At 43.2% G+C, this 26,154-nt stretch overlaps 1 protein-coding gene across 1 annotated transcript; it reads right to left on the bottom strand.

Annotated features, from left to right (window-relative positions):
• Positions 1–8,519: 8,519 nt before the first annotated feature.
• On the bottom strand, positions 8,520–23,796 carry LOC119443986 (uncharacterized). The gene is made up of 5 exons (XM_037708532.2): positions 23,714–23,796; positions 22,382–22,660; positions 19,027–19,170; positions 13,150–14,169; positions 8,520–9,214 (listed from the first exon to the last, which is right to left on the bottom strand). The coding sequence occupies exons 1-4, from the start codon at positions 23,793–23,795 to the stop codon at positions 13,796–13,798; spliced, it is 879 nt and encodes a 292-aa protein (XP_037564460.2). The 5' UTR covers position 23,796; the 3' UTR covers positions 8,520–9,214; positions 13,150–13,795.
• Positions 23,797–26,154: the final 2,358 nt, after the last annotated feature.

Here is a 26,154-nt window from a genome sequence, read left to right as displayed (position 1 = left end):
ATGGCCAGCATTACAAAACACATTAAACCATTGTAAGGAGGCATGTCGTGCTATGGTATCATAATTAGCCCTCCAAGTGACCACCTTTGCTTACACTATGTCGCTGTCTGGCGAAGTTTACTTAACCTGCCTGTCATCTACGCACGAGGAGGAGGAGGGAGGCATAAAAGTGACCTTCGAATATTCTTCTTGCATAGATGGCTCATGCGTCCTATTTTTCTTATCTTGCAGGATTTGTTACTCAAAGCGAAGCTTGCTACAGGGAGAATATCTGCATTTTACTCATATTTATACCGAACAACTATTGCTTTGCTCCCAGTGTGACTTTATATATTTTAGTCTCGTGGCACTTACCCACTCCTTTAATGCAGGTGCGGCTGGGCCTGCAGAGAAAGTGTAAGTAGACTGTGCTGCGTTGATGATCAGTGCTGATCTCCACACCTAAGTTGGTCCCACAATATCCAGGCACCAGTGTGCTCCACTTCATTGACAAGGTAATATGATATGGAGAGCTTGCTCCTCAATATGAGTTTTCGGTTTGAGTTTTAAAAAAATATGTTAAGGGAGGAAGACACAAGGGTTGGCCTTAGTGATAGATACACACATGTTCCTTTTTAAAGTGGTGTTTTTGCAATGTTCCTCATCGGACATGCTTTCAGCAGATGCTTACATTCCTTAATTACAAACAGCCATAGAGCTGGTTTATGCCTTAAACTAGCATTCTTTCATCAAGAAAAAGCCTTACTTGGCACACAGTTCATAAGAAAGGCACGGATGTGACAGGACAGAACTCTATTAACAACCATCCAATTTTACTGCTTGAACAGCAATAATGATCGAGAGGTGAAAGGAGGAGAACTGATAAATCTGCAATGCATGTTGCCCGTACAACTGCAAAAAGGTGCCGTGGCATGGCTAGCATGACACTTATTTTGCAATAATAAATAAGCAGGTTCACTTTCTAATCATCTTGTAGTTGGGAGCCAACTCACAGGTTCCCCGTCACGCATATATGGAAAGCCTCACACATTTCTCTAGCACTATGGTCCTTATATATTGCCACAGTCACACAGTTTGTAAACTAAATGGTGCAACGAAGCAGCGCACTACCAGGTAACTGCTAAATGACCTGCGCATCAAGCTGGTATGGTCACAAAGCCGGTCATTTGTACATTGGTGTTCTGCTGATGTAGCATCTACAACACGATAGCGGTATTTTATATACAACTACACCTCTGTAGACTTTTTGCATGCTTTTTTCGCTGCTAATGGTGAACACTTCTTCATTATTTACGCGCTTACACAGCAAACTTGTTCCATGCCTAGAAAGAATTGTAGAAAAAGCCGACTTGAGGCTATTTTCTCAGCCTGAACAAGCTAGGTTTGTTGCTTTGGGTTTGCGTTTGTTGGTTCTATTGGTTTTGGAGCTCCACACAGGTTATTTGCTAGGCAGACAAGCTTGTGGGATCTGTTTCTGCAATTTGCACAGCACACTGACAGCGCAGGTGCGGGCCTCATCGTCGGAAGGAAGTGCACTGACGGGACCATTCGCGGCGCAGATGACTGTCACACAGTAATGCAAGGCAACAGTGTTGATGTTTGTTCCCTGGCACAAAACAGCATCTTTCGGTTCAGTGTAGTGTTGCCCAGTGGGTACCCTCGCACGTGGGCATCGCTGGAAATGAAGTAGGAAGACAAGTTAAACATAACTTCCTATGGTTTGAGTGGGCGTTTTTTTCCCTAGAGAATCAATTTTCTTTTCTTGCACATGCCTGCCCTGGTGTTTCCTTAGCATCGGCATGAAGTTGGCATGCAGTTATGCATCCGGGAACTCACGACCAATGACCCTGTAGTTGGCACTTACCGAAGAATACATCGGCTTCCAAGCCCTTAAATTTCTGTTGGCATACTTTTACTTGTGCTGTGAGTAACTTCTTCTCAGGCTTGCTGAATTATATTAGGCCCCACGCTTGACGCTACTGATGTCTTCAAGTGCAGTGTTTTCTATCTATCCGCACGAGGGGCACGTGTCTCTGGGGTACGCGTCAGGATACAGAACGTAGAATTTGGCAGGGTTTGGTTATGTGTCTGTTTGTAATACGCATAGGGTTAGCACCTGCGGCCTTTTATGTTTGGGGTGTGGGGGCGCAAAAATGTGGAGTCCAAGGTAGAAGTGTTTTGTGATTTTATTGTACGTAATGGGTGCATCCCGGTTGGTCTCCATCTCGGCGAGGTGAGGTTGCCCTGGGACGGCGGGGTCATACAGCGAAATGTCAACTTCACAGGGACTTTAACGGACGACTCGCGTAGGACAGTCGCAAGAAATATCGATGTATTAAAACCAAAAAAGCATGTTAAAACCGCGAAGTTAACATGAGCTTGTCTTCCTACAAGCCCACTAAACCTGAAACTGTCATTCTGTGCAAAGGAAGGAACTTCAACACAATGGCACTAGACCAAACCCTGACGAGAGTGTCCAGCACCGTGGAACGTGCCAGCAGTAAGTTATTTCTGAAGCAGCAGAAAGACCCACGAGCTTACCCAGCCATGGTGTAACCCTGGGACCTATCTCGTCTCCAGAACAGGAGCTTTTTAAAGGCGCTAGTCTGTGTTGGTCTACCTGAACGCGAAAAACTTTGTATCTCACTCGATTCAACCGCCCGGCCAAAGCAACCAAGCTACTAGCACTGGTGTCACGGGGTCATACACGTCAACATTATACAGCGCAATGAAAACCACAGGCCTATTTGAGGTAAAATATATGTACATAACCATGATCCGCAGCGTTAATTTATTTAAGAATACACATTGGACTGGTTTTTACATTAGTAAATGAAAAATCAACGCGTTAGAAATGGTGTCGAAGTGGCGCTACGCGTTGAAAACAAGCCGACTGAAGCCACTGCTCTGTAGCCTGCTTTAAGCCAACAGTAATAAAAAGTCCCAACAGATGGCCTGAGAACAGGGCGAATGCGGGAAATTTGAACTGAATTCAGCAAATACTCCATTGCATCCATCATGGGAGGAGTGCGAGGGGAGGGGAAGAGCGCGAGAGGTGGGAGGGAGAAGAGAGGGTGTTGTGCATATTGGGTGGCAGAAGACTATTTATTTATTTATAAATATTTATCGTCTTTGAACGTCATTTGCAGCTAAGTAAGCAGATATACGGCCAATTTTATTAGCTTGGCTTGGATCACTGCCCATAAATTCATCAGTTTGAAACAGAATGCACTAACACTCAAGTTCCACACTCAGGTGAAAACTGATAAAGGGTGCCCAATGTGACTAGATATCCTGTCCAGGAGTCCGTGATTTCAATAAGTTTGACAATCATTTCTTTGGCTAACAATCGCAAAGCAAACTTGAGCTGTCGCTTGAAACAATAAAATGCACTTTAAGAGTGGTGCCAATTTTTTCAGGTGTAGTGAGCACCGCACTGCATGCATAATTTTGGTTATAAAGAAAGTAAGACAGAATCAGCCTTATAAAAATATTTGAAATACTTTTGGCATAAGTAGATTTTTGCTCAAACCATCTGACAATTTGTTAGAAGGTATGAAATGTTTTTTAAATGGAGCTGCTGTCAGATGATTCTATATATGCATGTGGCCGTAAAGAATACTATTTGCTCTGAATAAATAAATTCTGGGGTTTTATTTCTCAATCCCACAATAGGTTTATGAGGGATGCTGTAGTGGGGAAGTCTGGATTAACTTTTAGACTCCCGGGCTTCTTTAACATGTGCTCAATGCACCTTGCGGGGGTATTTTAGCATTTTGCTGCCATTTAAATGTGGCAGTTATGCCTAGGATTTTATCCTGTGCCATTCGGCTTAGCATTGCAATGCGAAAGTCACTACGCCACAACGGTTCTTTCCTTGCTGGCAGAATAGTACTTTCCATGTAAGTTAGCTAGCTCGACCTATTGGTGCTGCTTTCTAAAATTATATTTTATGCTCGTTACTTCTGTTGTTTCAATACTAGTAATTATCTTTACTCAAATAATGTGTGTGTTATTTTTTACTACGATAACACTTGTTTGAGTGGCCAGGTAATGTCACCTCACCACAGTAATGCATCTTTCTTTCGAAGTCATGAGAATGGCAGGAAACCACTTATTTTTATAAATTTAATCAGTATCTCATGTTCTGAATGCTGAAGCATTCTTACCTCGGTGACTGTAAGCCGAACTGCTCTTGCGTATGTGTTATTTTATTGCATGAGTGAAAAACATTGTTGCTTTTTCTTTACTTTTCAGGTGCGCTGCAAGCTCTTCCTCAAGCAACACATTCCAGTGGTCTTCTCTAACAGACTGCATGGATGTATCGAAGTACCATTAGAAATTCCAATAAACAACGCTTGTGAGATGTACGACATGCTCTTGCTTAAAATTGGAGGACTTCACTAGTAATGTAAGCTTGAATAGGTGTGAAAAAAATCTGCGCAAAATACACCCGGCCACAAGATATTACGGACCATGATATATGAGAAAATGCTCAATATTTCCGCTTCCTCACAACGCAGCCTAGTATTTCCATTTCCTGCGTCGACTAGAATATGCTAACAACATTGTCGTTGCAGTTTTACTGGCTACTGCTACAGGCCGCTCGAGAATTCAACGTTTTCCGAGATCCCGTTGTCCGTAAACTTTTGTGGCGGGTGTACACTCGTTTATTAACAATGACAAGCCATTACTTCGCCTGACATTTTTTCACCTCAAAATTACTTATTACTGTAGATTTGTGAACAAACCATGGCAGCAACACAACACTGCAGTAAGATAAGTACAAGTGATCGTGCATGTAGTACACCTACAAGAATTCTATTTGCATTATTATAGTAATTATGAAAATAAGGTGCCAATCTTTTTAAGGGTGCATACTCTCGCAGGTCGTACAGAGGTCAACACACATCTCTAGAACGCGCGAACCACGTTCGCAGGACTGCGCCGGCGAATCTGATGACAACATGTGGTACGAAATTGGTTGTATGTGAGCTTGTGTGACTACATTTACAGTTTCCATTGATTTCTCTCGACCTGGTGGTCGGCCTAAACTTTCCTGGTTGCTTTGGCCCTTGCGAGTGTGTTCTAAACAAGTGCGTTGACCTCTGTACAAGCTCATCATCTTGTATACACTCAGCTCGTGCAAAGAAGCTCGTTTCATGGTGTACGAGAATCTCGTTCAGTGACAAGAACGCGATATTGCACACATCTGTACGAGAAACGTTGTACGCGATTATTGCTGCGTAGACTATTCGATTTTTCGTAGACTGAACGAGTTCTCGCCCAGTCTATGGAGGAATAATCACGTAAAACATTTCTCGTACATTCTCGTTCACATTTTTTTCAATAGGTTGCCACAGTCATAAAGGCTTCCCGCACAGAAAAACTATAATTTTACTTCTGTTACGCAGCTTAAGCACGATAAAGTTATTTTGCGCACGCAGAAGTATATGTGTAGGCGAGGTTGCGCAAATATACCTTGGTTGCTTACGGATTCAGTTATTGAAATATTTTTACAGTAGGGCTATTGGTGGAGCTCCGCGCGTTTGGCCGTGGCCCTTTCTCTTCCAAAATAAAATAAGCTCGTCTCTTGCTCTTGTTCCAGTTCCTTGAGGTTATAAAAATGTAGGGCTTAGGAGAGACCTCTGGAGTTTTTCTTTTTAGGGGCGAAGCACCTTAGGGCCGAGCCTTGTCCCTCTTCGTCCGTTGTGCGTTGCTCTGTTGCATGGAGACCGCTAGGGGCGCTGCGGTGCACAAGGGCGTTCATTCACGACGCGCGCTGTCTTTCTCTCTCGATCCCGACGCGCGCTCTCTTTCTCTCTCGTCCGTAGCTCTGGTTTGCATGTAGTCCGCTAGGGTTGCTGCGGTGCACGAGGGCGTTCGTTCCCGACGCGCGCTCGCTTACTCTTTTCAGCCATGGATGATAACGGTTGCTTCTGATAACGGCGCGCCCGCTATTGATGAAAAGGCGAGAGTGGCTACTCAACTGCAAGTGGAGTCGAGGGCTCGCAAAGCTTATGCAGCACGGCGACGCAGACAACAAACAGACCCGGACTCTAGGGCGTGGGAAGCTCTAGCAAAACGGCAACGCCGGCAAGCGGACCCGGAGCTGAGGGCTCGCGAAGCTCGCGCTTGAACCGAGCATCGGCGCCACCAACCTCAGGTAGAGAACGCTTCCGGCGTTTTGCCGCCACTTCCCGCGATCTCGCATGTACGGGGGACTCACGGTTACTCGAATGATCCGCCGGTGCTTCGCCCACTCATCATCATTCACTCCGTGAATATGTCGTGATTGTTTTTCCACTAGTATGACCCCACTGGCTCTCGGCAATATTTTTTCCGCTGTGAGGTGCCCCTCCAAGACTGAAAATGTAGTTGACTGAAGGTTGATTTTTACTTACGACCTTCAAATATTAAGCCAGGTGTTGTACTTCTGTTCCACGCCACCACCTCATCTTACTAATATGCTTGATTAAAATCATCGTTAAACTGAAAAACCTTTACGAACAATATAATATCTTCCACAGTTGTATTCTGCATCTTACTAATACAGAATGCCAATCTGGATGAAATTCGTATTGTTCGTATAGATTTTTAGCTGGACGATCATTTGAATGAACTGAGTTATTGAAATTAGAGGTTTGGGTTTTATTTCCAATACGCTTGTTTTCCACAGTCCACGCTTTCCATTGAGAAGAAACATACCAAAGGGGACATCGCCAGAACTAGTTCACACAAGATATAGAACTGACTGATGATTTTATTCAAAGTGTTTGTGAAAAATCACTGAAGCACATTCCACTATAAGATGGCATCTCTTCAGTCTATAGAACAATGTTCAATTGTTCCAGGTACATCACTACATCACACAAGCGACAATTGATGCATGTCACGAAAATGTACCTTGAACATAGCCAAGTTCTGAGGCCACAACCACGCCTACACTTCTCTCGTGCCAACGAAAACTAGATCTGTGATATAATCACCGCATGTTGATGATTACTGATTCCCATGCTTTGGAACATCCTCGCTATATACCCTTTCACTGTTTACAAACATAGGCCCTGCACGGCTTCCGCTTTTGTCCTCTGACGTAGCTGCGAAGTGTAACTGGCAAAGAAGCAACTATGTGTTAAAACATAGCAGACTGATAAGGCACGTGACCGGAAGTTTCTTGGGGGCGGCGCGCTCAGCTGCTGTTATCGCGAGCATGAAACCGTCTATAGGGGATTCGCCAAGAAACGTGTCTGCATCTTGATTATGATAATGATTTCTAAACAATGGCACTTACACAGAACGGGAGAATGGCCTAGAAGCGTGAAGTACATGTCGCGTGACGAGCTTTAAAATACAAATAAAAAACTTTATGCCGTGCCAACGTCAACAAGCTCTTTGTAAAGATTACCGCGCCTTGACGTTGATTATGACTTCCACACTATGGCACACAATCACAACCCTCTTGCCCCCAAGCAGCGACCAATACCTTTATTATAAATAACAAAAAATAAGAAACACTAGGCTATATAATATTCGTCACTCACCGTAGCCTGGGTACGCTAGAGCACATGTGCGCACCCAGAGTCCTTTATGCCAAAGACGTAGGGATTAAATTGGCAAATTTATAGCATTAGATTATGCGCTTCCCGAAAGCTTCTCTTGACATGGATTCCAAAAAGTCTGTTGGACCTGCATGCTTTCTTTCTAACGCATCGGTGATGCGGCTTCTTTATTTTTTTTTCTTTGAAGGGACGCTGCATTTACAGGACACGTTTTTAGACTGTCTAGATATTTTATAAAACAAGCTATCTTTAAAACAGGTAAAACAGTTCTTTTTTTGTGCAGGAGCTGTAAGGTGAGCGGATATACTTGGCCAAGATTTGCCAATGAATACCTAGAAGCACAACTAGGTGAAGTACGAACCATTAAATATGCTTATACAGTTCATGCCCACAAATCCTTAGAGTCCCTGCATAGGAAGTATTTGCTACGTTGAATGTGAATATTAAATTTATGCAGAGAGTAATTAAACTCGATATTTCACTTCACCTGCGCGACTATTCCCCTCCGTAGTCGAAGAAATGGAACAAAATTACAGCGATACTGGGAAAAGGCCGATCTGATCAGACGCGCCCGTTTGCGCATGCTTTGAGGTGAGATAAAAGCTGGCGCTTCAAGCATTCGAGTGCTATTCGCGGCAGCGAAAAGGCAGGATATTCTTTTTTTTGCCGGCAGCCACAATCTCGTTGGATCAAAAATGAACTGAAAATACTTGTCAGAAGGAATGATAAATTTCAGTAGTCACTACACGTCGTGAAATCAGTTCAGACGTTCCACACAATATAAACGTGTAGTCATTTGCTCGCGTATGCCCATTTATTTGAGGAAATATGCGTTTCACGGCGACATCGGCCATGCACATCAATTGGTCTGCAATAGGCGTGTTTCGTAGCATATATTTCTTCTCTGTCATTTAGAGCAAGACTATGAAAGAAATAAATAGCAGCTGACAAGATCAAGTGCTGCTTTGCTACCGCCGTAAATTTGGCGTGGCGTGCCGAGGTCCATGTCGACCTGCAAAAGAATATACATCTGCAAGGTCAATTCTCAATTGCTCCATTCGCCTTTATCTAATCAAAGGCCACCACTTTGCATACTAACGATTCGCTGCACGCAGCTATCACGCAGTTATTCGTGTCCGCATAAGAATAAACACCGTAGAGTTCCACAGAACAACTGATGTTATCTCAGTTGCCACAGCAAATGGAATACGTAGCTGGAATGTCTTTTTCTCCGAAGCGTTGTTCATCTTGAAGCAGCAACAGCAATATATACAAGATGATGATGGTGACCGCTGTCGTGGAGGTGAGTGCATGCTCCATCGTTTTCAGCTCCTCTCTCCTTTCAATGGCAGTGTTCAAACCGGTGTCCTTGCCACCGATCGATGTAGCACCAGGCACTTTGGTTGTGTTCATCGTGAAAGGTAGTAGGGCCGAAACCTGTGACCTTCCCACTTAACACCTCTGCTCTGAGTGCATCCCTCTGCCGATTGTGACGTGGGTGAGGGAGTTTTCAGATGACTGTGAACCTCTTCGCTTTGTGCGGGTCCAGTCAAACACCAGGAACATCCCGAGCAGAACGGCGACGACAGTATTCAGAGCAGCGAGCATTCTGTAAAATCCGTCGTACGAGCCCATTGTATCGCGGAAGAACCCTGCAGAAAGGAAATAAAAAGGAAAGAAAAAACAAGAAACAATAACGCGCGGTAAATTAGGGCACCTTTTCACAAACAGAATAAGGGTTACAAAGTTACCATAATTATCTGCATGCAAAGGAGAATAGTGGGAGCCATTCAAATTACGCATGGCTGGTAAAAGAGCGGCGTGCTTCTTTTCATATTATAAGCAGGCAACGTGCACCGCATAGAATCAGCCTTCACGTTTCGCTAACGACTTCGTTTCTCGGTTGCATGCGACTTTCATGCGCCATAGGCAGATAACATAGTCCCTCCATTGACATAATTTTTTCATATTTCAGGAAATTGGCAATATGAAGTTGACAAGAATACCCATTGTCGTTGGCAACACTTACAAGTATAGAATACAGTAGAGGTTCGTCCTGCAACAGCGTTATGGTCGATATTTGTTTCCCCCCTGCTCCCAAAATTAGTTCACTTTGGGGCGGTGTGAGTACGGCGAGAAAGTGGCTGACGTGTTTTTACCACAAAAAATGTCTCAGTGCTCGCGCACCACAAGCTCGAACAAGCAGCACTATTCGATGTAGGGACGAATAAAATATATGACAAAGAAGTACAACCCGAATTGTACGAATAAAATATATGACAAAGAAGTACAACCCGAATTGTATTGCGAGGAACATTGAGAAATATGTGCCAACCCTCTCGCCGCCGTGCTTAAAGTTTCACAAGATTTACCCACGGAAATTGTCAGAATTGTAGGGAAAGCTTCACCGAATGATGATATTTGAGTTAGCTTATGGAAATTTGACGGCAAGAGCGATATCGACGCAAAAAAAATTGGTCTTGTGAAGTCTTAGAGCTTTAAAAAATGCATAGTATTTGAAATGAACTTGTTTTGTTGTGCATTTTGACATCATCATATAGGTATTTCAGTTGTTGTCATACGCAGGCACTTAAGATATTTAACTAGTTCCTAAGACGGATTGGGGGAAAGCCTATCTAACATTCTGCTAAGGTTTCTGACGATGGAAGTATTATGGAACAAGTATGAAAAACGACGTTTAAGCTATCATATACCACAATGCTACTTAGCAAGAAAGCTTGTTTAATTTATTGGCGGAGTCCCAAAGTAACACTCCAATAAATACGCTGCAGTGGAAGGCTGCAGATTTACAGTGACCACGAAGTCCGTTATTATGGCCCGACGTATACACGAGGGTATTTGCATTTTGCGGCCATCAAAATGCGACCACCACAGCATGGAAACGAACTCGCGACCTCGTCCTCAGCTGCACAAGGCCGTAGCCAGTAAGCCCACCACGGTGAGTGAGAAAAAAAATATGCCCAGGCAGTTGGTAAGCGTCCATTTCATGATTCAAGATGAATTTAACCAGACAGTTTGTTGTATCGCTGCTAGTTGATTCAGAAATTTCGGGGCTGTTTCGTTTTCAATCAGGTTAATGCTCGGCTGCTCAAAATAAAAATGCACACCTTGTTTCTAATATCACCCAAGAATAAATGAAGTTTCATCAGTGGTTTCTAGGGCGCTAAGTTTTTTACAACTGACGTTATTAGGGTTATGGCATGATGGATATAAATATATATGCGAACTTAATTTCAGCCGCACTTGATGTAATTTTCTAATTTCGTGGCCCTTGCGTTCTTGCTACGTTTGTAATCTCAGCTTTGCTTTTAAAACTATTGCGTAAGCAACGGGATGGCAAGTGCTGCAATTCGGGAGCATAATCACGAGTACTTGGTATTTAGGTAGTTGGGCGAAGACCATGTAAAATCATCAGGTCGACAAAATGATTACATGACATTCCTAATTGAAGTGTGAGTAATCGTCGTAGCTGTTGTTCTTCTAATACAAGCTCCATACTGAAAGTAACGATCGAATGTTATTTCCTCGCAAGCCTCAAAGCGCACATGAATCGACGTTTTGTTGGACGTCGTGGCATCTTTTCTGCAATCCACGGTTGGCAAAGTGGCAGGAACAGATCTAGCCACAGGCATGCTAAATGATGTGAGCACAAGCAATGTGTCGTTTCGTCAAGATGCGGTGATAACATTCCTGCCGAGAGAGCATACTTCAGAGACATAATTTTACGAAGGACACCAGGTTGATTATCGCGATGTGTGAATGGGGAGATCAAGCAGTGTGTCATGATGGGTCATTCATTTCAAAGATTGACAGACTGTGATTGACGATAAGCTTTACAGAGGTTGCTGTCAGACAGCCTCGACTGGAGCCAGCAAGGAGACCATCAGTGTAATAGTGAAACAGGTGAATTAGTGAAAACGCATGAAGGGGGACAAATTCAGTTCATTAGATAGTTTAAAGCTTAGGTTACCGAAAAATAAATGCTCCTAGATATGTCGCAACACTGCAGAAGCTTTGTCGCTCATTTCGCGATAAGTGACGTGCAAGAAAAGTGGCCTTGCGGCACAGCAGTGCACGCCCTAACACAACCGCTTGAAATTTGATCAAATGCGGTGCCAGCGATACGAGATGCCAGAGGGGATCGGTGCGATAGTGTGCCACTGTCCCTACGTAGCTGAATGGGAGTGGTATTAGAGAAGCATTTTCAAGACCTCTGACTGGCCAATAAAACACGTGCACATAAATGAAGGCTACGTGCTAAAATGAACAACGACCTGTATTCTAAGATGAAAATGTATTTCTTTTAGCAATGCACCGTAATAAGCATTAAGAGGTGTTGTTGATTATGTTCAGTATGACACTCATAAATGAAAGAAAATGAAAGTCAGATCAAACAACTCCCGACCGTGGGAACGAAGCCAGCCAACTCTGCATGCTCAGCTAAATTATTTGAATAACTTCACTAGGTGACCCGTTCTCTACCTTGCTGAAAAGTTATGCGCAATTGTGTGAAAAACTGCGGAAACCAGGGCTGCGTAAGGAAAATAATTTCATCATGCCCTTGCTGGGCAGCCTGGAGCGAAGTCCTGAAACGCACGAGTGCTCGTTTGCTTGACCAACTCAGATAAGGTGCTGATTAAAACTAGCCCTCTGCATGTTGTGCATAGATGTGGGAGCAAGCCGTAAATGTGGGACGCAGCGCTAAGCGCTCCCGTTGATGCTTTGTCTACAGGGTGTCCTGATTACACACTGTGGTTATTCATCAAGGTAAAAGCGTATAGGGGAGAAAGCAGTAGAGAAACTCCAATTATCCACACAATGTCGTGACACACATTTCCGCGTCTGTCTTTTTCTATTCAATATTGTTGGGTGATAGCATTAAGCAAAGTGCCGCTGTTGTGTTGTTGCTCGAGCTCAAGACGTCCTTGCTCCACCTAAACATTTGGGAGCGTTTTCGACTCTTCAATACACATATGGGCCCCTCAAATTGCAATCCTGTCGCTAACGTCGCAATACACTGTGAGACCGGTGCTATGACTGCGAACTGCTCTAAAATGTGCGATGATGAATGCATATACATAAGACAGCCTTAATCAAAAGGATTCATAGTGACAATCACCGGTCATGCTCGCCGCTCTTATTTTCAGCTAATTGCTGCTTCGCTTCTGGGTACGTTTTTCCAAATAATTTCTGCTGTTCTCATTCTTATCTTCAAATAGTGCTTACGCACCGCCACTGCTCTGAGACACTTTGTATTGCCCTGCGATGTTGTCGATAGACGGTTTGCTAAATTGGTCTTACAATTACAAGTGTACAAATATATACTGGAGACCAATTCGCACCCATGACCTAAAACTCTCGTGCTTCAATTCTTTGAGGAAATTCTTCAGTGACGTAAAGGGTTCTGCACTTATTCTACACGTTTGTCGTATTCATTAAGTAAATATTTAATATACAACTCTTGTGGTGTATATCGAAAGAAAATATCAAAAGCATTGAGCCGGGGTTGACGTGGGAAATATTGTATACAAGCACTGAGGCTGTACTTCGAGATCAATGTTCTTACCGATAATTGAAGCACTGCCGAGAGAGACCGGTATCATGACGAGTCCGTACAGCCCCATGCAGGAAGCCAGCCGGTCAACGCCCATGTACTGAGCCAAGAGGATACCTCTTATGGCCGTTGAAAAACCGGTGATGGTGGTCTCTGCAACACGCAGTGTAACAATCTGGCCGAACGATGACCCAATGTGCGGCACGATCAAGGCGCAGATGGCCTCGAGGGCATAGGAGCTAGCGAACAGCGGCAATCGACTGATCGGAGCCCAGTCCGACAGCGGCATGATGAAGATGCGACCCAGTAGATGACCCACCGCGCCAAACTCGACGAGGTGCGTTGCGACGCCCACGTCGATCCCTTTGTCAACGGCGTAATCGACAATGGTAGTGTTGAAGGATACTCCGGAGTAGTCGCCCGCCACTGTTGCCACGAGGAACACATAGAAGGCAAGGCGTGCGGAAAACGGTAGCGGCGAAGTGGCGAAGGCTGCGGAAAGATGCACATGTGGAGCTTTCGGACACACCTCGTGACCCTTCTTGCTGAAATGAATGCTTCCTGGACGGCAGGATGTCTTCAGCGAGCACTGGTTCCACGAAAGCCGTAGGGCCTGACTCGTTAGACTTGTTGCCAGCCCTGCATGTCACAGGGTCGTTCACGCGACTAAGGCTGATTGTTGCTGGTGGTTGGTGTTGGGAGACTTCTTGTCCGGGTCGCGTTTCGACGGTCTTTTGCCGCGTCCACAAGGGACATCTTGAGACCAGTACTTTTCAGGATTTCTGTGTTTACAGGTCGAGGATTTTTGAGAAGCATGCTCAGAGGAATGGCGTGCAACAGGACACCTCCGGTCATAAGTAGGGTGCCGTCCAAAGCATATATTGCCCGTAAATGAGTGAGGAATGCTGGGCCGAGCAGACCGGATATACCCCATGCAACGAATGCGAGCGTCAAGGCGGTACCCTTGTACTTGTCGAAGTGCATAAGGATATGGATAGCCACAGGATGCCATAAACATGCCGATGCCGAGTCCTGCATAAAAGATCGAAGAAAGCTTTAGCGCGCAAGAATTTGAAAGAATTTCGCCTGTTTAAGAAACGAACCGGTGTGCCTCAAAAATGCCTGAACAAATGCCTTGCTCGTCGATGCTAATATTGTGAGTTTAATCTTTCTACCTTACCAAATAAAATGCGCTTGTGCTACATAAGGGTCCGCATGGCCAACCCTACACTGACATGAGTGCCATAGTAATGATTTCGCGTCGTCCACATCACGTTCCTGCATTTCAACTTTGTGTTCTGCCCTGTGAATGTGTGTAACATCGCCTTCAGTACGTGCCCCACTAAGGTCTCCGCAGGTACCGAATTATACAATTTGCATTGTCCTCATCAATTTAGTAAAGATAGCACCCTACTTACGGATAAAAATTTGACCACGTAAATTCAGTAGCAGTCTTAATGTATCCTCCCTACGATGGTGCTACAGAATTCTGCATAATAAAGCTTCATGCTTAAATTACCATTTAATAGACTGGTTCAGTACCTTTTCATTAGGTACTGCGAAAAGATTTGTTGAAAAAGAGGTTAAGTAATATCCATCTTCGGCTCTCATATTTGCCTTTTTGGGAAAGGAAAAGTTTCAAAATAGTCTGGCACGAAGGTTTCCTGAACTTATGCTGCAGATAGGAGTAGAATTGGCCGTCAAGTAACGTTCGAGATTACCTACTTCTACATTGTACAGGATCAAATATTGATTAGTCAAATATTGTAACATTAAAAAGACGGTAAACAACCACAGTGACATCAAGAAAGTAACTGTTTACTGGGCGAGCCTGTACCTAGCAAGACAAGCAACACCCACCACAATAATAGCAGCAAGCACACTCGACGATTGCCGAAATGTGATCTGCGGGTCAAGTGCGTCGGCTAATTATACATAGCTCGTGCAAAGTTGTTGCGCAACTGCTGGCACCCATTTGCCTTTCAGAAAGTACAACACCATTCGCCGCCCGCATACAATCTGATTACACAAGGTTCGGTGGCAACATTGGTAGCAGAAAGCATCAGCGACAACATTCAATAAACTTTCCATGCAAAGGTGCGCCTCGCGATGGGCGATGACATTACGTTGTCAGCCTGAGAAATGCTCCCCCCCCCCCCTAAAGGATGAGCATATGATAAGCAATCTATACGTGGCAATACAATACAGGCGCACTTTGTTCTGGAAAAGAAAAGAAAATCCCCAAAGAATCAACATCGTCTAAAATATTTGTTGGTTACGGGGTGTCCGTATCAATGTGCCAATTGGCATCATCTTAATATCCGGACATATGTTTGCTATCGTTTATTAAACAAGTTTCATTTTAATTTTATTCTAGCTTCCCACTACACTAGTTTCATTGATTATTTTTGCAAACTACCAGTGAAATCTGGTAATCTTTTCACACGATACTAAGGTATTACAGAAAGGCAATCCACAGAATTTCCCATGCGAAAAATGCTCGCAAAGTATTTATTCCCGTATAGTACGTTAACCCTTTAACTCAGCAATATTGTTGACCTGACAAAAGCATCTGCAAAAGCTGTACAAATCTAAATATTATTCTGTGCCTTTCAATTTACCTCTATTTATGTACCTACTCAACAGTGGTATTCATTAAAATGTCGAGCGTGAGCAGAAGGTGTATTGGCCACAAAACCTGAAGGCCTCGTCGTCATCTTCTTTGCTTACGTGGGGCTCATATCCTTTCCAATGCGATTTTTTCTCTCTTCTTAAGCAAGCTCTTATTTCTTAACTCAATAAAGGTACATCTCAAGAACACGCATTGACCTTGCCATATAGCAAGTGCGAGAGGCCAGTTTTGGACCATATATTTACCTTGGACCACCTCGTCAACAATAATTTTGTTCTACTGTATCTCGCTTAGTTTTGAGAGAAACCGCTTAATATTTCAATTGGTATGTATTTGAGCAATGTAAAGAACTACTAAAGTAATAAAACCATTCTAGGTCAAGTGTTGCTTATCTTGCCACTTAAAGGGTTAATTTTTATGTACACGTCGGGTTACTAAATCGCTTTACTTCCTGCAATGATTATGTCGCTATCATTACAATATGCGCAAACTGCATACCTTTTTGTTCTGCGAGCTGGTGATGTAAACGAAATTCCATAGGCAAGAAAAATTTATCCTTCATTGCGTTCGTGAAGGTACGAGCATGCCAAAGAAATCCGCTAATCGAAGGAAAAGTTGACGTCCTGATTGTGGCGTCATGAGTTTCGCAATCAAGATGCGAAGTCAGGATGTCGTGTGGCATACAAGTTTGTGAACCATCTGTGTACTGGTTTTGCAACGTGTCAGTTGCTGGCCTTGGGTAATATTGTGTCAAAATGCGAATTTTCTTCTGTATGATCTCTGACAGATCTCTAAAGAACAGAAGGAGCTAAGCCAGTTTTCATGCTGCATTTTTACATGGTGCCGTTAACATCACTATCTAACAATATGTAGCGAAGGTTAGCTGTTAATGCCACAGTAGAAATGAACAAATTAAGCTAGTCTGTATGTAAGGAACCGTTCTTCAATCAATTTTCTTGCGATAGGAATTACGTGGACACTCCAGGCAAATTTTGGCCGTTGCCGTGATGTCCCGGATATTTATATATCCGACAGATCCCGAATATTTATATGATATATATATGGATATATATATGATGTCCCAGATATTTAGATATCCGGGACGTCACGGCAACGAAGTATACTAGGTGTATATTTATATATTTAAATAAACAAACAAATAAATTTGGCCGGTGGCTAGATTTGAACAAAGGACCTCTAGCCAGATGCCGCTAATCTATCCATTAGGTCATGAACGCTTGCCTCAGCCGGCGAAATCGAACATGATTAAGAACTTTCCGCGTGCAAGAAATATGTTATAGAAGCCAGGGCACTGTCCCTTCTACCCGAAAGAGTTGACATGCGTGCTGCCACGAGCCATTATGTAATATGTGTGCATATTTAAAAATAAATACTGTTGAAAGGTGAATTTACATGTTTAAGTAAGAGCAATAATCGTAGGAAGAATGAATATACAATATTTTACAACACACAAAAACGAAAACACGCATATATAACAGGGTATTCTGGTGGAATCCATAAAAAGTTTCTGGACTGTGGAGCAAACATCGCTCTGGCTGAATCTCAGAGTAGAGGCCTTAAGCGAAAGAATCCAACCTCAACACTAAACCTTGTGGTCGCAGTCAATGCTTCATTCCTGTGGGCAAAACTGCCATTTTTTTTCGTTAAGAAAGCAGGCTCTTCAAAAAGCTCTGGCTATTTTCTAAAATAGATACAGGCTAAAGCGCGAGATGGGGTTAATTAGAGATTATTTTTTGCGTAAATTACAGGAATTTTTTTGGTGAGCGTTACACCTCATAAGTCGAAGGATCTATTCTATGTCCGCAAGAAAAAGCGTTCTAAGTGTGCTTTGCAATGTTTGCTGCTGACTGCTTCTCATAGGTTTAGAATGGGGCAGGACGGTGCCGTCCAGTTGGTTTGATTACTTTTTTGGCAACTTATAGAGACTGGCGGCTTCCTCTGGCAGCAGAGCCATGGTCTTCACTCCTCCAGCCAAGTCAGACCAATTCTTAATTCAGTGCTGCTTCAATGCCTACGCACAGACTGCTCGTGAATAAGTTATTAGTAAAAAGTGGTTTCGTTTTAAGTAGGCTCTTTATTGAGAACTGGAGAGATTTGCCTGCCTACAAAAAGAGCATGCTAATCCAGGTGAATGCGCTGCAAAATATTAGATGGTGATCGCGAACCTTTCGTGATAAGCTACTAAGGTCTAAATTTGATGCCGTAAATCTTGTCAAGCGAGTAGCGTATGAAGCAGCGGTTGACGTGTGAATGTCGTAGATTGACAGCATGTTAACAAGAAAAATAAGAGTAATATAATAAAACGCACAGCGCAGAGCAGCCGTGTTTCCCATGCTTCGTGTGTTCTGAAGGTGCCACGAACATGAACTTCCCTTGCTATTCAAGGCTGTTAGCTTATGTTTTATCCAAATCACCACATTCCTGAGTAGTACGTGTTTCCGAACGTATCCTCCACTTGATAAGTTTCGTTCGCTAGAACAGCCACAATGACTTTACTGGGCGATGTAAAGCTTTCGCAGAAGTTCGTCAGGCAAAGCTATTATAATGTAGTTAACTATGTCTGTAATTAATTTCTGTACAAATTTCCTGGTAACCTGGCTACTTCTGTCTATTTCTTAGGCCAATAAAAACACTGCGTTCATCCTCACAAATTCGTTAGTCTTCACGAGTGAATCACAAACTGGCTGTTGGAATACGTACCTGGTAAATACGCTTATTTAAATCAATTCTGGGGTGTTACGTGTGAAACCCACGATATCATTACGAGGCACGCCGCTCTGGGGCACGGCTTAATAATTTTAACCCACAGCGGTTCTTTAACGTGCCCCTAAATTTGTATACACGAGCGCTCGTTTTTCTTTCTTTTGTTGCAATCTGCCCCCGTCAAAATGCAGCCGCCGCTGACGGGGTCGAACTCGCGACCTCGAACTGAGCATCGAAGCGCCCTAGCCACTCTGCTACTGCGGCAGAGATATTTGCGGTTGTGTTCCGCACTGACTGCTTTGTACTGTGAAATACGTTTGTAGTCAACGTAGGCCGTGGGGCAATGTGCCAGTTGGAATGCAACTATGGGTACTGTTGTTAACAAGTCAACATATTAGGCACGTCAGTTCGGGCCCCAGTAGAGGGATGTCGAAAATGAAGAAAGAATGGCCACTAAACAAAATTTAAAACCACTGTGGCAGCAATACTTATCAGACTAAAGTGCATAAAGCTTCACGCATCGCACTTCTTACCGTACATGACACCAAGACTGATGGACATCCAGATGACCTCGCGGGCGAAGGCCGACGCGATGACTCCAAGTGACGCGAGCAGCGCTCCCAGAATGGCGATGTTAGCGACGGAGATTCGTCGTTGAAGTGCAGCCACTAGCAAACCTAAAACAAGACGGAAAGATAAGGTTTACATACGCAAATAGAAAAAGAGTTCTGAAAACTTTGAATGTATTCGCAGGTACTTCATGGTAATTGAAAGTTAAAGTTTCACCACCCTTGCGATTAGAAATGCGTGTGAGTGAAATATAATTTTCGCTTTAATCATTACCGGAAATCATAAAGTTTATTGTACTATAAAATTAAGTAAATAAATAAAATGCATGTGAAGCACGTTAACTTTTTATTATCTGGGGCGGTGGCGTAGCTGGCCGTATTTGTACCGTCAGTTGGATCACAGCATCTCTTTGTGCAATACGGCAGGGAGCATGCACATTTGCATCAAAAACACCACAGTTTCTCAAAGTAGCAACGGACACAAAAGCTCTAGAAAAGGGCGAAGGATTCGTTGCGAAAGCTGTATTACGGATATTTGGCATACCATATTTTCAATTGTGGACTTAAATTGATCACTGCTTCTGAAGAGACTCGCTTTCACACTCCACTTTCTAAAGGATTGAATATTTGACATTTATGTACTGCGTTTCTTTACATACCTATTATTTTCCAACACAAGCGCTTTCTTATCCGCTTCCGTTTAAAATCTGTAGCGGAATAAACACTATCCCTGACACACAGAATCGAGATGCTCTTTTCACTTAGTAAGGTTGATTTATCACGAAGTCTTTTGAAAAGGCATTTAAGTGTGCCGCCTCAAATATGAATATGCTCATGAAACGAATCAGTTCTCAACCGTTTGTTTGAAAGCATCTCGAAACTTACCAAAGGTGCATTTACTCTATGGATTTAACCATTGAGGATTGATGTTAATCAACCGTTGTGTATTTGTAATAAATGGTAAGCTTCGAAACACGCCTTGTTGCCAATAAACACAGAGAGACCATTGGAGTCTCCGTTTAAGTGTCGCCTCGTCTTGTGCCTGTTTTCCCAGATCGCTTGTCCGGAGTGCACCCTCCGCACCCCCTTCGTTTTCATGTCGCTTACCACTCTTCGAGTTCTCATCCCAGAGTTCTACATCTCTACTATAGTGTGAATTGAAATTGTCACACAGTAAATAGGCACCTTTGTGAGAGAGAGGGGAGAAAATTTTCTTTGTGGAAAGGAGAGAGATCAGATGGAAGAGTTTTCACCATGCCCTGATACTTGACGTAGGAAAGTCGCATAGGCGGAGCTAAAAGAAAAATTAGGGAACTCAGATGACGGTGGTAGCGTCCTGGGAAATTTGCTCATGTGCGGTGTGCGTTTTTGCCCTGCGCACAGGTAGTCGCAATCCACAGACTTGTGCCAAGATTTGGCCGAGGCTAATACAGGTAAGGAGGCTTGCTGTTAAGGATGTCGAAAACATTCTTCCGCGTTGTGCACGTTGAGTGTAGTTCAACACTCACACAGCCTCCATCTCCGAAATATTTGTCTGAATGTGTGCGATTTCGCCATTAGGTAAACTAAATATCCTCTCTGGTAGATGAAGCCATTCAACCTTTACTACGGCACTACTTGGTGAGGTAGATTCTTCTTGCAGTAGAAACTTTGAATTTATGTAAATTACAAAATGTGGGGAAAATAACTTTTATTTTCTCTACTTCGGGTAAACTAAACATTTACGCAATTACGGCTACCCAGTACTGAAGGCTTCTACGCAAAAGAGACTGATTTGCAGCAACACTTTCCACTTACTGGATACAGAAATGCGTGAACAAATGTCCAAGCACCGGAAGGCCTAACTTTCGCAGTTGAAGCCTATGCAATAAATAAATGTATCCTTACATCGCAGCTGAAACTATGGACAAAAGCTCGAAACATCAATTACAGCACTGATTTACAGCTGCTATTTTTTAGGAAAAACAAAAAAAAAACACTTATACAGGACTGTGCACTAAAAGAGTAGCAAATACAGAAGCAACACACAGTAGCAAAACGGAACCACTGTTTTGTTTACATCACATTAAGGGCATGTGAGATGTTCGACGCTTTATCCCTGAAGGAAATTTATGGCCCACTTGTACACATAAGGCAACATCGCATTTTTCAGGTGCCTCAACGTGTCTCGCCCTATCATCATTTCTGCCTAAATTTATGCAGCCATTAAAGTTTAGCATGCCGCCACACTCCTACCATGTGTTGTGAAATGTATTTTATGCCCCGCTACACGTTATTCCTACGTTTACGCAAGCGGACAATAGTCACGGAACTTCCTCTCTGCCCAGTATTCCATTTTCCGCACGAAAGCGGAACCTTGTACACGATGCATTCTGAGCATCGTACGCACGACCTCCGACGCTACGGTGAGTGCGTACGCTTAGTTGGACTACAGAAGAAACTTCCAAGCACTGCCAGTTTTACTACCTTTACTCTCCAAGCTACCGGACTTGATTTCTACGGAATTACTCAGTGTTAAAAGAAGTGATACCTTAATATCCTGATTGTAACAAACAGACGTCATCAAAGGCACAGCTCCTTTGATAAAGTACCCCTTATATTTTCCGAACCATTAGGTAGGCACAAAACGCCAAAATATCGCCATCTTGTGGGCATGCCAGGAAATTCACTTCATGATAACTTCGTGACTCACGTACGTAAGTTGAATTTTCGCGGGCGCCTGGCAGAGAACACTTTCGTCTTAAATCATTCCCAGATGTATTCCTATCTGACAACTGACGCATCAAAGACAGCAAACCGGTATAGGCGAGTTTTCAGATCCTTCGGAAGTACTAAGGATCTCTTTGGCCTTCTGGCCCAAGGCCTTGCTTAAACCTCGAACAAAGCAACTGTGGCTGCATTCGAGCGTGATCATGGCCGGTTGTTCTTAAAGGTGACTGCTACCACATAGGCTACGTTGCAGCCCCACGGCGTCGGTCTTTTACCACCGCTATCGTGCAAACTACCTGAACTTAAACCGGAAGCTGACAAACCTTGACTTGAGCGACAAAAATTGCGGATTCCTGGTTAAAACAACCACGCATTTGTGCTGTTGTCTATTCGTGTGGGATTTACGAAGGTTGAAGTTTAGTACATAATCATGCGTCATTACGTTTCAAAGCGAATTCAGGGCTCCGCCACACGTTGCGTTGCGTTCAGGTTTGATATCAACCGCGCTGTCACCCTGCGCTGGCAGAAAATTGCTGTGGCAGATCCCCTAACAGCTTCGCTGTGAGAAGTATCTACGGTAACAAACGCGTTGCTAATTTGTAAGACGTACCCGATACATGCGTTGCCATAGTAAGGGAGTTCTGAGGCCAAGATGCTCGCTCCCGGCTCACGTTGTAATCATCCACGAAGAAGACGAACAGAACAGCCATGTAAGAACCTGGCAGTGTGATGATCAACGTGGACAGGGCAGCAAAAACGGGAATGCCCCAGCATTTATCCACTGGGCGTTCATTTTGACCATCAGAGCACCTCAAGGAAACCGGCGTGGGCGTCATTAGTTCGTCCGAAAATGGCGTGGACTGTAATGCCGTCCCCTTATTCTCACCACCTGGAAAACAAATGCATTATTTGCCTAAGAGCTTCCTCCTTGGCGCCGCTTCAAATCAATGTGTGTTCTACACTGAAGTCTGAATGATAATGCTAATAAAGTACTGCTGCCACGAAATCTTATAAGACTAATATTAGAAATTGAAACAAATAAAATCACGTTAAGTGCCTCGCATCGGCTGACCAACGTTTCGACTGGAGCATCTTTACAACTTCCACTGCACGTCTCCATTTTTGGTTCGCCTCCTACCTGTTGTTGGATTACAGTAATATTAGCACTAAGGAAATATCCAGAATCTACCAACGCTACATTCCGTCGATCATGAACTGTGGTACGAGTTACCCAGTTACTCGTACTTGAGATATGCATGCGCTAATAATGCAGGCAGAAGGTTAAGACGATCAGCCACACATTAGGGCAATTAGCAATATTCAATCTCGTTTCTTCGCATAGGAAATTTCGTAAACTGCAAGAAAACATTACCATTCATTTCAATAAATGCGCATCCAATTATTTGTAGTTGGTGTAACACAAATATCTTTCTACGGGTTACTTGCTCGTGCAAGCTTCTCTGCTTACCGTTAAAATTTTGTGAGCCACTCGCTTTCTAACCCTGCATTCGAAGAGTTTTCTTACATGGACGTTGCAACAATGTAGTGCACTAGAGATTAACTTTTTTGTGAGTTATGAACTCTGATTTTCAGAACGACAAACGTTCGGCTTTTTGGGAGATAGCGACTCCTTAGCTCCTCTATTATACATAAATAAGCGGATCTTCCATGAATAAGATTGCTGCTGGTATCTTCAAAGTGTCGTCAAGCGTACGCTGGTAATTATCAGTAACTATTCACTGGCACCAGTTTTATATCACACTGAAGAAACCAGAATAGAAACATTATATAGGAACTTTAGTTTCCCTAGCAGTGACATTACTGAAAATCACACGGCATGATTAGGCAAAGCAAGAAGCATTTTCTATGGCGAATATTTCTATTTTAAGCAAAGACAAACTCTGAATGGATTTACTACAAGCAGTAAACGCTGGAAACTTACTGCTCAGATTTACCGCCTGCAGTATTGGGCAGTATTGTCTCTGTTCGTACGAACAAAGCGGCGAGGAACGTTGAAGCCGCATGACGCCGTGGCTCACCGAATAGAAAGTGACAAAGTATAGGCGTTAGGCGGTAGCATGGTGTTACTCCTACATGACGCAGCTGCATACCAATGGATGAGCTGATTCATCGCATGGCAGGCATCGCCGGATGTTCTTTTACGTAACGTAAATTCCTACCAAAAAAAGTGACACAGGCATGTCTCATACACGGAAGACACAATACGGGGAAATGAATGATGCCACTTCGGTCTCTTTTTTGTACACTTTTACAGGCCGATGTCAGCCGCGTACAATATATCAAGCACGGACCACAGAAGCCACAAAAAAGGAAAAACCTGCGCTGCGTTTTTTGGAAGAAGGAATTCGTTAGAGACTGGGAGATCATCGTGTGGAATTGTCCTGCGTTTTTGTTGGAGCATATTTTATACTTTATGTTTTTGCGAAACTAATCATGGTTTCACAATGTGAGAATATACATAAAACCAAAATTTGCTATTCTGTAACTCTACGTCAAACAAATACGAGCAAGTCCCTCTACAAATGCTGTTATATGATTATGCTCATGCGTCGAACTTTGAACGAAGGCCTAAAATATATGGGATCTAGCCTTACTTCCCCAGAGTGAGATCAGAATTATGGGCGTATCTTCATTTTCAACCCATTGCATGATAGCATGAATGTTCTTTTCCTATTGCCCATGGAAAAAAAAAAACTTTGAAAAAGTAAGAAAAATTGTTTCCTTGGGGAATCGCTTTTCCTCTTAAAAAGAAACGCCATATTGCCACCAGGTGAGGGCACGAGTACGATGAACGCTTTATTAAAAAGTTAAAACAAAATTTACTTATAATCACCCAAAAATTAAACATCATTCTCCATATCATGGCTGATAACAAGTTTTACATTTCATATAACTGACGTTTATCTCAACTGTAACAGGCGCTATCTGTTGTTCGCAAATATTTCATTGCGATGGGCATACGACCGGCATACGTATATATATATATATATATATATATATATACTGGCATGATATATGTACATATTATATATATATACATATATATATATATATATATATATATATATATATATATATGTGTGTGTCACAACGCGTCGTCAGTAATTATTGCCTTCGTTACAGATGTGCCGAACGCCCATGGGTGGCCTTTTTTACAGAGAAGCTGTTTATGGCTAGGGTTCCGTGAATTTTTCGTGCTCGTCAACAAAAACTATCCTCATCAGCAACGTAGCCAGCTGTGGAAGCAAACGACAAACGCGGAAGCAGTGCCACGAGTGCATGACGAGCACGCACTCGTGCTCTGCATGGCATCTAACGGCACGAGCGCAAACCAAGAGCTGCCAACGTGCTAGCTGCGGAAAAAAACGACGCCCATTGAGCTGTTTATGATAGTTTTTTTCTACAGGCGCACATGATCGGGGGGGGGGGGGGGGGGGTGGAACTAGCGCTTAATAGCTTCGCTGTAAAAACATGACTTATTGAACTCGTGGGCCCAACCTGTTCGCTAGATGAAAAGAAAATCAAGATCGCTTCGAACAGCTTGGCCTATGAATATCAAGAACTCAACGCGAACGGCCACTTAGACCAGGAGGTCTCAGCACCTGTGAAAATCATCTTTTTATATTTCATACAGTTATATTTCTTAGTTTGAACATTACAAGAGCAAACATACCGTTTAACGGAAATGACTTTGTACAGCTGGTCCTTGATTTTTACTTTGAGCAACTAGTTCTCCAACCAACGCGCATTACAAACGTGTTAGACCTTGTTCTCACAACAGCACCTGAAAGAGTTAGCGCCATTTCAATCACTGATGGGTTCAGTGACCACTCGTTATTAGAATTTACAGTTCGCACACCTTCATGTACGTGTAATCTAACAACAAAACGAATATTTGAATATAAAAGAGCAGACTATAATGCCATTACCGTAATTTAGAAAGCTTCTCACCTAGATTTCTCGCAACAATTTTTCAACGATCAGTCAACAAAAATTGGTGCCTTTTTAAAGAACAACTACTAGGTCTAGCAAATAAATACGTACCCCAGATCTCATTTCGCACCAACTGCTCCAAACCACGGTTTAATAAAACTTTGAATGCGTTAAAAAACAAAAAGAAACGTTTATACAGCGCAGCCAAAAGTGTCAACACGCTAGAATCGTGGAATAAACATAAAGCCTGCGAAAAAGCCTACTGCAGTTCCCTTCGTCATGTAAAGCATAAATTCTTTTCTGATGACCTCCAATCACTCATAAAAAATAATCCTAAGAAGTTCTGGAAAACCATATCTCCTTCAAACAGCACTGACACTCCCGCACTGGTGGATAGCACTGGTCTTCCCATACCGCGAGAGCACTGCG

The sequence above is a fragment of the Dermacentor silvarum genome, chromosome 3, assembly GCF_013339745.2.
Source record: "Dermacentor silvarum isolate Dsil-2018 chromosome 3, BIME_Dsil_1.4, whole genome shotgun sequence".
In the NCBI taxonomy this organism is placed as follows: domain Eukaryota; kingdom Metazoa; phylum Arthropoda; class Arachnida; order Ixodida; family Ixodidae; genus Dermacentor; species Dermacentor silvarum.
This window is presented reverse-complemented; position numbering and strand designations above follow the sequence as displayed.